Source organism: Camponotus floridanus, unplaced genomic scaffold, assembly GCF_003227725.1.
Source record: "Camponotus floridanus strain SB8 unplaced genomic scaffold, Cflo_v7.5 scaffold4, whole genome shotgun sequence".
Lineage (NCBI taxonomy): Eukaryota > Metazoa > Arthropoda > Insecta > Hymenoptera > Formicidae > Camponotus > Camponotus floridanus.
In genome coordinates this window covers 80,429-95,201 of record NW_020229547.1, presented here as the reverse complement: position 1 = coordinate 95,201, position 14,773 = coordinate 80,429, and the positions used below count along the sequence as shown (strand labels likewise).

At 32.7% G+C, this 14,773-nt stretch overlaps 1 protein-coding gene across 2 annotated transcripts in view; it reads left to right on the top strand.

Moving 5' to 3' along the window:
• The window catches only part of LOC105257643 (transmembrane and TPR repeat-containing protein 1), a 126,313-nt gene that overhangs the window by 101,659 nt on the left and 9,881 nt on the right, over positions 1-14,773 (top strand). For both annotated transcript variants that reach the window (XM_011268406.3, XM_025411383.1), the window contains exons 8-11: positions 1,201-1,322; positions 1,420-1,584; positions 2,022-2,135; positions 12,767-12,907. In XM_011268406.3, the coding sequence (XP_011266708.3) occupies positions 1,201-1,322; positions 1,420-1,584; positions 2,022-2,135; positions 12,767-12,907 (542 nt within the window). The remainder of the gene's footprint in view (positions 1-1,200; positions 1,323-1,419; positions 1,585-2,021; positions 2,136-12,766; positions 12,908-14,773) is intronic.

Genomic DNA, 14,773 nt, shown 5'->3' with positions numbered 1-14,773 from the left:
TTAATTAAAAGTTGATTTCTCATTAAATATCATGTGTTATAATTATTATCATATGCAATATTTAAATACATAGTGATACAATATTAATGCGATTTTTGCTACGCAATAATGTATTATTTTAAGCAAAAACAGGAAACTGCAACGGAAATTTTACGTTAAAATCTATATGAGATAAATGCTTTAAAATTCGAAGTACATTAATATACATATCTGTAAAAGTTGTATATAAAGCTGTTTTAAGATGTTTTAAATAATATTATGATTGTTTCTCTTACAACACATATTGGAAACACACAGAAAAAAATTAAATTTTGAAATTATTTCTTAAATGACTTTTGGCTAGAATATTATTTAATTTATTTAGAATATTATTTATTATTTATTGCGTTTCTATTAATAATTAGAGAGTCAAACATACCTTATGATTTAAAAAATTTAAGTCTCCTCCCCAATCTTTTCCACTGGACGCTTCATCCGAATATTCCTTTCCTGCAAGAGTCAGATCACTTCCATCGTTTATATAATTTGATTCACCCACACCTTTGTCATTTGATTTTTCATGATGCAGATTAGACGATACAAAGCTCCAGCACAAGAGAAACGATAAGATCACTGAAATTTTCATCATTTCTTTCTTCACTTCTCGATAAAAACTGCTACTTGTTATCGTTTGTCTTTGGACTTTATACTCTTCCTAGCAATTGTAAAAACATTCTGTTTCCTCGCAAATGTGGGTATACACGTTTAAATGTTGTTTGAAAGCATTACACAGGATTTCGTTTTAACCCCCCCCCTCCCCGCCATTTCATTTTAATTTATTTACATCTACATTTTTTTGCGAAAGTATATTTTTCGGTATTTTAGAATTTATCTTTTAGAATCTTTTATGAATAAAAATGTATCAAATCGGAATGTTGCGTTCTGAATCGTTATCCGTTTATACATTTAAAACTTGCGAGCGCACAATTTAAACATAATTTCATGAGTATGGCGAGTTTCATGTGTAAAAGCAGTATAAACTCGTAGTGTAACATAAACTTTAATCGAGTACATTCACTCAGCATGATGCAACTTACGCAGAGTAGTTTGCTCTCGAAGAGATCTCGATTCAGAAGAGCTAAATTGAACAAGGATTTTAACCTTGCATTTGTCAGCGAATGTTTTCAATGATACGTCATATCTCTTTTTTTTTATTTTTAGCAACAGAGGCATCCGCCTCTTGTTCTTGGTTGGATGTTCCTGGTATTGCCGTTCCTACCTGCGTCCAATCTTTTCGTCACCGTGGGTTTCGTCGTCGCGGAACGAGTTTTATATACGCCGAGGTAATTTCACTAAAAAACAAAGCCTTATAAATTATAACACACTTAATCACAATGATTATTATAACGAATGATATGAATTTTTTACGTAATTTTACAGCGTTGGATGGATTATTTTGATCGTCTACGGTATGCAAGTGAGCTGGACTGCTGTGCCGCGACGAAGAAGCTGGATCACTACAGGCGTAGTTTTCCTGCTTGTTCTAGGTTGTTTCAGAACGGTTCTTCGGAATAACGATTGGACGTCTAGAGAAACTTTAATCAAGTACGTGATCAAAGATTATTTTACATGTTACACGTTTTATTAACTTCAATTAATTTGTTTGAGAAATCCTCTGATCGATCAATAGTAACGTTACAAAGCATGCATGTAACTTTAAATAAACTTTTCGCAGTAATGGGAAATATAAAGAATCGTTGCATGCAATTTGAGTCTCGCGATTACGACAAAAACGATTTTGTCACGCGAAGATATTGTGGACATATATGGCGAGGGCTTAGTTCCGGCTTAAACAAGAAGGCTGGCATAGTGCCAGTGTTGTATACATTCACGAACTTGATGCAGACACTAGGCGCCGATTGGCTATGTATGGGACTGCAAAACATAACTAACGTAGATACGGGTTGACGACGGTGACACGGTCGTATCGGGGTCGAGAGAGAGAGGATGGTCCCGTCTGACCTCAAATCATCTTGTTTCAGAGCGGGGTTGCGGTCTCTGCCCTACAATGCCAAGATGCATTACAACTTTGCTAATTTCCTCAAAGACACATCACAACCGAATCTTGCGGTCCACCATTACCAGTTGGCCCTCTGGTAAGTATGTTTCTCCTTCTTGCATATGGTGTACAAAATCTCAAAGTGCACGTTCAAACAAAAGTGACGTTTGTCAATTTGCGTGAGGACGGCATTTTTAATTACTTCAATTCTGGCAATTCAAAGATGTACTGCGTATATTCTGTATATAAAACTGTCTCTTGTTATCTCCAAGTCATGGAATAACGTATATATTGTTCTCATTCACATATCAATCTGTACTTGTTTTGAAGTGCGCGCAATCTTTTAATTATATATTATAATTTAGTAAAAAAATTATTTCTTAAGCACTTACAATGTTTACAAATTATATCTCGAATTTTATATTCTTATATTTTAATAAAAAGTGAAATCTTTTAATTTTAAATTTTTTATTTGTTAATAACAAAAACTTAGTTCATTATTTCCTATATATTGTAATTAAATTTCTAAAATGAATGCTTCTTATTCTACTTGGTTTGTGAATAAACTTGGTTTTTTGAATGTTTTAAATATATGCATCAGAAAATTGATTAAATCTTTAATTACCATTAATTTATCATTTTCTGACAAATATTTTTATTGCGACAATCATTTATAAAATAATCGAATTACGCAGATACGGAAAAGTTTACATTAAAATGTATGATCGGCGCGATATAAATATACAGCAGATAGCATTATAATTTCGATTTAATTTTGTTATAGTTAAAGCAATTAATATAATTTGTCATTTCATAAACTGTCATAAATTTTATTTATAATACCATATCCAAATATAACATTTATATCAATTTTATTTTTACATGAGATATAAATAATATCGACATAACTAGACTCTGTAAAGCTGTCAGAGTCAAAAAGATTAACAGTATTAATTAATAGTATTAATATGTTTGATCATACAGCATTTATGGCAATGCATTAAACCAAAGGATCCAATTAAATAATTCAAGCATATGAGTGCGTTATAAATCCGATAAATTATATTTTATATTGCAAGTTATATACATGTCGATATGCAAATTCTCAAAATAGAGTGGAAATTAAACATGTTTTTAAGAGGGCATCTAATTATCATATTATGTGCAAAAATATTAAGATTTAAGATATATTTTAATGAATATGTAAAATATATATTTTAAAAATGTAGTATATTATAAAATCTTATTCTTTACGTAATTTTTTGAAATAAATGTAATTTAATTTAAATATATATATGTGTATATATATATATATATATATATATATATATTAAAATAAAATATAGTAAGAGGCCATAAAGAGCTAACGCAGTTGTAAGGCATGTTTTAAAAAAAAATTATCCATGAAAACGATCACATTAGACGATCTTTCTTCTTTATTCACATCAAACGTTTCGGACTCAGTTCGAGCCTTCTTCAGTGAATATATATATATGTACATTAAACTCTCATAATTAAAAATAAATCCACAAAAGTAGGCCGCAATATTATGACAAAATTCTGTGTATAATTTAACGCAAGAAAAATATTCTGATTACAAATGCAATTTACTAAAATAAGCAAAATTATCTGGAACGTAGTCTTCGAGCATTAGCGCCGGATTTGTCTGGTGGTTGTTTGAACAGCGGGTCAGATAACCGTCAATTCGCGGTGTTGTTGCTTCGTATGTGGCCAATATATTGAGTCATACATTTCTCGAGGACAGCTTCTTATATTGATGAATCAATTGATTGATGAATCGCCGGACCATCTGCGTAAACTGTGTACTTGCACTTTCTATTTGTCACAATATCTAATAAAAATATAAAATTATTAAATATCTATTAGAAATATTTTTGTCTCTGTAAAATGTCACAATAATTAAATCATTAATTTTTCAAAGGATCGATGATTGCCATAACAAACAATCACGTGAAAAAAATTTGTTATCATGATCGAAATTCTGTAGAAAATCCATCATTTATTCTATTTTATACTTATCAATTTTGATAAAAAAATTACGGATGAACAGAGATCAAACACGAATTCATGAATATGAATATTGTTTTGTGAAAGAACGTGTCACACAGTATATATATATGCTTGTATTCAGTATGGCTTTATAACTTTTATGGAGGATATTACGCGATAAAAAGGGGAGAGAAAGTAATTAAGAAGATTTATTTATAAATTTCAGTATTATTGAGAAATTTTAATTAACTTTCGGCTTCGTATCTTTTGTAACTTTGTAATCATTCTTTCATCTTTAGGAGATAGACGACGGCAAATTAATGCATAAAGTCGGAGGGTGTACAATATAATTGCAAATCCATGATTTGCATTTTTTTAACTCGCTAAATGCTTGTTTTGTGCTTCAGGTTTCCATAGAATAATACACACATTTCCATAGAAAAATATTATTAAAAAAAATATCTTAGAATAAATGCACATTCATGCTGCATTATTTTTATATCTCATTTTTCTCATTTTTCGAAATGATTCTTACGTCATCATAGTCTTTTATTACTTGTTTAAGCTTTATTTCTCCGTGCATAGCATGATAGAAGACATGGAATATTATAAAAGAATAATAAATGCAATGCATAATCTTATTACTACACGCACTTTTCAACCATTATAGGCTAACCTTTTTTCCATTTCATATATAGCGCGAGAAGGGCCGTAGCAAACCGACAAAAGTGCATTAATTAGCCGCGGCTCGACTGCGCTCGAGATGAAGTGGTAACCAGTCGTTTGCTTTTTCGTTCTCTCTCTTTCTCTATCTTTTTCTTTCTATTCTCTATCGTTCTGTACTCTTGTAATTTCTGTCTGCGCGTTTTCCTCCCTACGTATATCTCGCGAATTTCGTTATCCCACCTAGCATGAAAATCGCGCAACGAGGATGATCGCGTCGTAAAAAATAATCGTCTGTCGAAAAAATAAATGAGTTTCCCGTTTTAAAGTTCTGCAACGCGTATGCGTCACGCGATTCATCATCGGGCAATCATCTGCAGCGACCTGATAAATCGAACTCTTGTTCTTTGTACATTTTGCCATGTGCAACGTGTTGTAATGCATTTTGTAGCATCACGCTCGCAGATTGTTTTATCGTAATATTGAATTATTTGTCTACGCGAATGCAATCAGTCCAGTAAACATATCGAGAAAATGGTGACGCGGTATGGAAAAAAACTGAGATAAATGAGGAGGGAAGAGAGAACGGAGAAAATTGGTCGGCAGCTGTAGTCGCTGCGATGCAAGAGCGGACAACTGCAGTTGGATGAAAATTGCATTTCGGCTGTGCACCCGCGCTCGTCCAGTTCGTTCACTTATAGATCTCATTTCCTACGCTGAGCTCTCTAACCATTCTGTCGCACCTCTCTCTTTCCTTCCTCTCTCTTTCTCTTTCTTTCTATCATCTTTTTTCCGCTATTTCCCGTCACCGCATCGCATTCTGCGGATCGGCCAGTTTTGGTTCTGAAAAATCGAATCTTCAGTTAACTGGCAATTTTCCTCGCTTGTTTTATACGCCAAATCATCGCATCATACGCTATTCTGAACGGGATGCTGGATAGATTGGTGAAAGTTCAACCTATCTTTTGTTCATCTCGTATTCGCAACATTCTGTAGCCATAATTTGCGATTTCGCAACATCCTGTTCGAAATGGATAGCTCGATCTTTTTTCCCTACATCTTACATTTCTACTATCTTGCTGAATCAACTTTCGTTTATCGCCTACAACATTCCGCTCTCGTTTTGATCCTCGCGCGACGAATTAGTTTTCGATCTGTCGTACGAAATTTCCCCGAGGAGAGTCGCGGCGAAGTTTCTCCTCCCTCCGGAATATCGCGCCGAGTAAGTAATTTAAAGTAGTCCGAGATTGACCTGGTCCGTGCACGAGTAATAATTGAGCGTCACCGGAAGAACATAGAGTTCTCTCGGGGTATTCGCTCCGAGACAGTTCGCCTCTCACACTCCCTCGTTTTTCCCTTCTTTTCCCTCTGTAGCGCTTATTGCATTCGTGGAAAGAATGGCGCAAGGTGTCCTGAGAATTGTGAGCGAAGGGTAAAGAGGAAGGCAAGTACGGAATAAAAAAGGCGAGGCGAGCATATTCGATGGAACGTCATAGAATCGAGGTAAGACGCGACTTTTCTGTTTGCTTTTCATTCGCCGGGAAAAGCGGACTGTATCGTAGAAACGTTATTTCTTCGCTCTCTCTTACTCGTAACGCTCTCTCTTTTCGATACGTTATGTTGCATTACTTCCCTATCGGTCCATCCGTTCGCTCTCTCGGTCGACAACCATGAAATGTCAGAGTTTCGTGATATTTTTACTTTTTTTATGTCAACGACTATCTTCTTATCGCGTTTAAATTTCTCGTATATACATCGCTTACCGTATTTCTTAGAGTATATAAAAAACAAAGTTACTCTTTAATTTCTTAATTTTTCTTAGAAAGTCTATCTCATTATAATAATACAAATAATAAATATGTCACTTTATATATAATAGATAAATGAAAGCAAATAAATTATATAAACGAGTTGTTTCCTCCATTAATCTCCCTCCCATTGACGCTTGCAAAATTTTATCATACTATGTAAAAACAAAATAGATTTACTCGAACAAAATATTATGGAAATTTGTCGCAATGTTTGTGTGAAACAGTACACGAGTTTTAAAAATTTCCGGTTGTAGTTGATATCGTTATTTTACGCCGGGATATGCGCCATTTGCAGATGATGCATTGTTGCTGGACCATAGATACCGGCAGTGGACGAGATATATAAACCATCAGAATTTTACATGGACATTATACAGCCTTATATTTACGATAATGCATTATTTGATTGCAGTTTTACGACGCCGCGCTTTTACTATTATTCAGCCTCGGGCATAAAACCATGCTTGGTGTGTGCAGGTTCTGTATCTCGCAGTAAATCAAGTGCGAAGAAAATCCCTTGAATACGCTGATCCGCAATAAAAATTCTCGGGACAATCGCTAGTAGAAGGAAACGTTCAGAAACGAATTGCGCGGTTCTACAGCGTCTATTTGCCTGAATAATATCGATAGTCTAACAATAATTTACTACATATTGCTCTTCAAGTGCACTTTGCAAAAATTCATCCGTAATATAAAATCATTGATTTAGCACAAATTGCTCTTTACGCTCGGTTTATCTTCTTATGCAAATGAGAATCTTCCATTGAATCGCTTTACATAGATCTTTTACTTTTTTTTACTTGTCTTAGAAATATAAATAAAAGATTAAGATTATTTTAAAAAGTTTACCACGTATATTCATTGTATAGTATATTTATTAATTCAAAGAATAAAGCGGAACTTTCTCGCGCATCCAGTGTAAAAATAATGAAATAAAATTACCCTTAGTTTAAGATGCAGTAACCATGCATAGTATATGAGAAAGTTTGTATTGTTGTTTAGTAGCATTCGCTGTATTTTAAATAAAGCGATTTTATAGAATAATATTCTATTGTAAAAACTATACTCGTGCATAACTTGTAATGCTCAGCTTACGTAATAATTATTTATTACTACATGACTCGTTAAAATGTCTCTGACTTCTAATTTTCTATAATTTCATGTATTTTCTTATCATTGCGAATATGTAGAATTATCTTTTTCGCTTGAAATGTGGTAGAATCTATCGAATCGATCGAAACGTATTGAACCAACATGAAACGTGCATGCGTACAATGAACATACGATGTATAGAGTACTACAGAAAGGGAAGGTACAGTGGAAGCCGTGCGGCCAATTTATCCACCAACATTTCCGACGTGCTGCGAGCAATGTGAGCCTATACCTTGCCCATCGATTCTTCGCGGTACAATAAAGCAACGCATCGTCATTGTTTCATTGTTCACAATGAGATATTTATAGAAAGCAATGTCCTAACGATGCAGAATTAATACTTATCAATATTATCTTAATAAATCGTACCAGTTATTTAAATTTCTTTCACGGTAATAAAAAAAGAAAAATAATAACCCGTAGATACAATAACTCATATTTATTATCAGATAAAAAACACGATCCTGTTAAAAGTAATTATTAAAATTATTTTATGTAAAATGTAAGATATACTAAACAGATGTATATTTAATAGGGTAGTCTTTAACAAACTTTTAACGTGGTAATAAATTTTATTTTGAGAGAAAAATTATATTTTTTTAATATCTTGAACTTATTTAACAGGATAATGAAAATAATAAATAAATATATTTTTGTTCGTATTTTCATTTATCAAATCAACAGTCGAGTTTGATATATACATACATATCTTCTGATTTAACTCTTCTTTATTTCTTTCTCTTTCAATCTTCAAAAGTCCGGTAACGTTGCTGTCTTAACTTTACGATACTTTACCGCCATAAAGCTGGTGTACTGAAAATTACGACGAGGAATCTTGCAAGCACCAAGCTGTCTTAGGTTAGCCACAGACGGGCTTTCTTTTACAGTAAATACCGACGGTAAATTGTAATGCAACGAGTTCGTTGAGTACGGTATTTGAATTTAAATTTAGTTTACGGTCTCGATGTACAAGATCGCCATTTCTCCCTTTGCTTTTACTTCTGATTTTTGAATATCTTAAAAAAACTCATTCTCTTTCTCTTCTCTTCTTCTCTTCGTTGTAAAGCAACATTTTTAATTTTAAATATTATAGACGTTTTTATTTTCTCGACACATATTTGCCAATTTATTATTAATTGCTTAAAACAGATTTATACATACACACGGAATACTAATAAAATTAGATATAATTTTTTGTAAAATAAAATTCGTTACATCTAGTTTCTATCTTTTTTGCAATAACATTAAAATTAAAGTCTGCTGTTTGCCTCTTTCAAACGATAATTAAGTTTATAACTTATATTAAATTTAAGATAAAATTGCCAATCCTATGTCTTTACGTCTAATGATTATATGTCTCTCTTCCGATCAATGATTTAGTGATAGAAAAAGACTTTTGATATTAGACTTATTAAATAATGCTAATAATGTGTGTGTGTGTGTGTGTGTGTGTGTGTGTGTTGGAAAGAAAACACGTGCGTCGTATATTTGGCAATTTCAACTTCCGGGCAATGATGCTGCAGGAAAGGGGCTCGGTGAGGAAGGATCTATCCGGGGAGCATAGTCTACCGCACTTTATCTCCTTCTTATAAATGAAACAGGTTATTTATTATCCAATAAAGAGACACTCCTGGCACGCGTGGTACCCCGCCGGATACTTTACGGGGGTGGCAACCCCTGACGTGTAAATATCGAGGTTTCTCTGCGTCCCTCTCCGGAGACCACTGCACGACGTTCCATCTTTTACATGAGTTTTCGACAGCACATATTCCGCGCGTCGCATGAGAGAATCTCGAGTTGGGAGGAAGGAAAGGAATTTTTTTGCAGCTAGTATTTAAAAACGTGTATGATTAATTATTTTGACATTTGCTAAGTATTTATATGGTAGCAATACGAGAAATACGTAAAATATTTGAGTTATATATTTTTCATCGTTAAATATATATATATATATATATATATATATATATACATATTTATTTATATTTCTTTATTATGTATATATATTTATTTATATCATATACATTTAATGTGTATTTTTCATGTCAAAAAACAAAAGAATTTGTATTTGAAATAAAATCCAAATATTTTAATATAAAATTATTTTTAATTCTATAAAAAATAAAATATTATATCGATATATATATATATATATATATATATATTAATTCTTATTTGTATCTATTTTTATTAGTAATTTAGTTTATATTTTACTAAATAATTTATATGAAACATACATGGCATAATTTTCGATTAAATTTTTGCTGCTTACTATGCAGTTGTCGATCATATCTTACGGACGGATTATTTGCCAGGAACATGTGCTTTTATGTTAGCACAAATGAAAAATTGTTGCGAGAGATTAGACTCTATTCGACAAAGTAGCCTTCATTAAAACTTTGTACAGCTTTATGGAGACGACTAGCTCCTGAGGCTGTTTTGCACTCGGTAGTGAGCATGTTGCGATCGTGCAGCGAAACAAGCCTACGTAGATGGGGAGATATGAAAATCCGGGATTATCAAATGTTTTGCTTGCCCAGTATGAAAGACGCGACGATTTAATCACGTGCGCAACAAAAAGTAAACTGATACGCGAAGTACCTTCCCTTCGACTTTCTTCAAGCTGTGATTTTCAAAGAGCGCTTTCGATAGCATCCGCACACGCGCACGAAAACTTTTAACGAAGTTTGCGAAACAGCTGATTGATTTTCTCTTAACTCGATCTCGAGTTATCCTCGGAAACGTGCGACGCATCTCGAGCATCGCTTCGGAGATTGATTGGAAAAAGTATATAATAGCTTTTTATCTTCTCAAAGATAACTATAATAAATAAAAGTGAAATATATAATTTAAAAAGATAATATGTAGATGATGTAATTATAATGTTTTTAAATTATTCGGTTCTTATCACTATCAATTTTCGAAAATACATACCTTCACGTTATATGTCTCAATTATAATAATTTAAGAAAGTATATAGAGACATTTTTACAAACTTTAAAATTTAAAAGAAGATCACCGAGCGTGAACGGTAATTATCCTTCTGGGCAAAATGATGACTGCGACGTTCCGCAACCGCGTGATTTGGGACTTCTGTTTGAAGAACATGCAGATTATCTTCGTCATAGATGGTTTGCCTTTCTAAATTGATCCTATTAAGCGGTCTTTCAAATAAATCAGATTTCCCATACCGACACTTCTCCCCATGAGATTCGAATAAACGGCGATTTACGTCAATTCCTTACAGAAACTTTCTTGTTTCATTCGACAGGACAATATTCTTTTCGAGCTGTGCCGAGTTTTAGCAATTTCTGAATCCGTCGTGATTTTCGACCGAATTTTCCTAGAGGTAAGCACGCGAACTCGCTACTACTCGAATAGACTTCGTCATCCTTCAATACCTTGTATTCTCAGTCCCACGCACACTCTTAGCATTTTCACGGATTGTGACTTATCCTCGACGGATGCAACGCATACCTTCTACGCAATCCTCTTTCCCGAAGGCAGGGAAGCCAAGGTATAAGGCATGTCTGCATTTTAAGACGGTGGAAGAAATTCCAAAGAATTTTTGATAACTATCCATAACCAAGACGGCGATGAAAAATTTTCGTTTTATTTTGTGAACGCTGTCGTTGAATCTTGACGTAAAATTTGAAATAATAAAGTGACAGTTTTTTTACATAATTATATTAATTATATTTATGAAAATTTATCTTATATATTTTCTTTAAACTTTGCACTTTATTTTATACCGTTATATTTTATTCCGTTGAAAGCTATATCGTTATACCCAGCACGTATGGAAATAGGCACTTTCGTTAGTAAAAATATATACGTGTATAAAACGTGTATAAACTTCTGCGGTCTTTTTTTCATGATATTGGAATAGATACATTGGATTTTCTCTTGGACCTTTATCCGCTTTTCTCATTCCGCTGTGTAACTCTTACACGAATCCTATCTCCGTATTTTTCTTCGCCCTTGACAGTCCCTTACCGAGCTCTCGGAAACAGCCCCTGTCAGGCTCTCATACCGTTACAAAACAGCCAAGCTTAGATGTTGCTGGTGAATATCTTTCTCTTCTAATATTTCTTGATATAGTCACATGTGTGTTGACATTGAGTCAATATGCGAGTAATGTATGTAATACATCCAATTTCTAACTTTATCTATTCGATTCTCGACTAGTTTTATTTATTAATATCTGTTTCAATTAATATCTATTTCAATATTGAAATATTCTAAATTAACATATTATTTACTTGTGGTTTTTATACATACAAAGTATTTTAGAATTTCGAAATTATATATTTTGCGACAGATATTGAAAATCAATTTGAGAGCAAGTAATGTATTTAAATGCATTTGCGATGTAATTAAATGCGGTATTTGTTCCTTTTAGAGAAGATACTCTTTTTTTTTATTTTAAATGAGAGCGATAAATTGCGTACAAATTGTTGATTGAACAAATTGCGTTATAATATACATTATAATTGAATAACGTATTCAATAAATAAAAGTTGTGTTTGTGTGCGTTAAATGTCGGCCAATTATCTATCGATATCTCTAGTAAACGTTTTGAAAATGCGTTCGATCGTGATTCGTAGGAAATACTATTCTCCTAGAATGACGAAAGCCATCAAAGGCTAATGGATTCGGCCCGGGGTAATTCCGATCCATTATCTCGCTTGTAGAGCCTCCGTTGGCGCGATTCAATCCATCCTTTTGTTTCTTTTCGCGTCCTGTTGAACCAAACCCACTCTTCACTTTCCCATTTTTTTCCTTTATTCAATTGTCCGTGATCTTTGATTCATTTAAGTAATTTCATCATTCTGCATAGTTATCGCGTGCGAAATTTTTAATTATATTTAAAAATTATGGAATGATATTTTATCGAATTATTATCGTTTTATATAGCACCATAAAAAATAAAAAAAACGAAGGATAGTTTCTTATAAAAATAAGATTGATGTTAAGAAATAACAATTATTATATTTTTGTGACACATTTTACGCAAATTACAATCATAACATGAATGTATATTATAGATGAGAGATTGTAAGTATTAAAAAAATAATTTTACTTGTTTCAGGCTTTGGCCAGGTTATGCCAGTGCGCATAATAATCTTGGAACTCTCACGATAGATGCTCAAGCGGAACATCATTTTCTAGCAGCTATTCATGCTCAACCTGGCCACGTAAATGCTCATTATAATCTGGGACGATTGTACAGGTTAGTGAATAACATCTTCTTCGAAAGATGATACATACACTAATCAAAGATTATTAATAATGTTCATTAATTACTTCATCAGAGGAGAAGGGACTATAACGCATTGACTCGCATTATGTCAATATTACTTATAATAGTAAAATTATAAAATATACTTAGAAATTGTTTTGATCGTTTTCGTGTTATAAAAATATCTTCCACATCTTTTAGTTCACTATTTTCAACAGGTCATCGACCTAGAGCGAATAGCGTTTCCAACAGTAAATTTAGCTTGAGCTGTAATTCCGGTGGCATGGTTAAAATTAAAGTTTAATTAACGCCTTCCTACTTGATAAATTAAAGTTTAATTAAGGGTAGAAGTGGGATACACGCGGTCGACCGTTGCGTAAATGTAACAATTTCTCGCTCATCGTGCGTAAATCGTGAAAAATAAGCGACGTCTCATTTAATTCTCTTTCTCTTTTTTTCAAAAATCTTTATGTAAAACCTACACACACACACACATTCGATGATATACTTATACAACAACTAATTAAACATTTTTTCAAAACATTTCCTCTGCTATTCTTTAGTATTTATATAGTATGCTATATAAATAATAAAATTATAAAAATAAAAACTATCTATTTGTATTTTTGTATTAAAAATATCTATGTAATATTGCTAAATTTTACTTTTCCTATATAACGCTTAATGCAATAACCGATTATACTCATTAACTATCTAACGCAATAGCCTTTTGCGCTAATTTATATAATTATAATGGCATAGTATCGATATGACATTTGCATAATATTATCATTATATACTTGAAACAACGACACATTTTAGCTCAGTTCATTTTTAATGTAATTTAATGTATAATATAACGCGTGGCGTATTTACTATATAATTGATTTTACGCAATGCACATTAGCGCTTGCGCGTTGAATAAATTACGCAATGACTCAAATACGTGATGGAAAGTGATGTTAATGTATATTGTGTGTTACGCATGAAAAATATACCGTATCTATATGACATGTACTATAATAAAGTGATTGTCTTTTTAAAATAGAGTATGTGTGTGTGTGTGTGTGTGTGTGTGTGTGTGTGTGTGTGTGTGTGTGTGTGTGTGTGTGAGACTACATTTGTGGATAGATCGTACGATACATACTTTTATTTCTTTTCACTTTAATTATAAAATTATTATTATTTATCGCGCGTTATCATCAAAAATCATTATAAGAAAATGTCGTAAAAACTTACTTGTTATTTTATGACATGTGGGATTTATTTATTAATATTTATTGAATTTCACTTTCCTACTATCATCAATATAATGTCACATAATGTATTATTATTTATATAGAGTGACGAATTTCTCTGAATAATTATATGTGCATAATTATATATCTCAAAAACTCTCTCTGCCTAGGAATTAAAAAAATCGGGATGCAAAAATTAAAAGAAAATAATATAAAATATAATAAAAAAAAAGAAAATAAATTTATGAAAAGCTCTGTTTTAAAATACTTTAAGTTAAATCCAAGATATATACCATACTTTGTGCGCAGATATGTATCTATATAAATGCCCTTTTATCTGTTAGTATTTCCTCTTTCGATCACACGAAAATGTCGATAGAGCGATATTGGCAAAAAGCATCGCTCCAGCTGCAGGCGTAAACAGTAAAAACGGCATTGTCGATCGGCATTATTGGCGTCGCCATTCTCTGACAATTACCGGGTCTTTTGTCGGGCGCAAAGTCGATTACATGAAAGCGCACGACTATAATTCAACCGGACGCGCTCGCGAAATTGCCGTTCAATTTGTACGGGAATGCCGAATTTACCACGGTAACTTGTCCGTCGTTCTTTTTAACGC